The sequence below is a fragment of the Penaeus monodon genome, chromosome 19 (assembly GCF_015228065.2).
Source record: "Penaeus monodon isolate SGIC_2016 chromosome 19, NSTDA_Pmon_1, whole genome shotgun sequence".
Taxonomy (NCBI): domain Eukaryota; kingdom Metazoa; phylum Arthropoda; class Malacostraca; order Decapoda; family Penaeidae; genus Penaeus; species Penaeus monodon.
The window spans coordinates 46,010,200-46,010,512 of NC_051404.1; the positions used below are offsets into that span (position 1 = coordinate 46,010,200).

Here is a 313-nt window from a genome sequence, read left to right on the forward strand (position 1 = left end):
CATGCGCCCTCAGAACTTCTCACCAGTCGCTCTTGCACCCGCGGCCCCCCTGGATGGGCCGGAAGAACGCGTGGTAGGCGCTGATGGAGTCGGCGTGGACCTCCGACGGCCGCCAGTGGAGCAGAGCGAAGGTCGGGTTGATGTTGGTGACGCTGATGCCCGTGGGCGCCCCGGGGAGCACGTTGTAGCCCCTCATGAGGCAGCTCCGGTAGTCCGTGAAGTAGTCGACGCACCTGGAGGCAGGAGGGTTGGTGGGTTGGGCGCGGCAGAAAAAGGGATCTTGTCATTTCGTTGACTGTTGATAATTATGTTC

General features: G+C 62.3%; 1 protein-coding gene across 1 annotated transcript in view; it reads right to left on the bottom strand.

Annotated features, from left to right (window-relative positions):
• Positions 1-313, bottom strand: part of LOC119585419 (Ig-like and fibronectin type-III domain-containing protein 1) — a gene marked incomplete in the record, with an annotated part of 121,576 nt that overhangs the window by 17,091 nt on the left and 104,172 nt on the right. Inside the window, 1 exon segment of the mRNA XM_037934081.1 lies at positions 24-233. Coding sequence (XP_037790009.1) covers positions 24-233 — 210 coding nt within the window.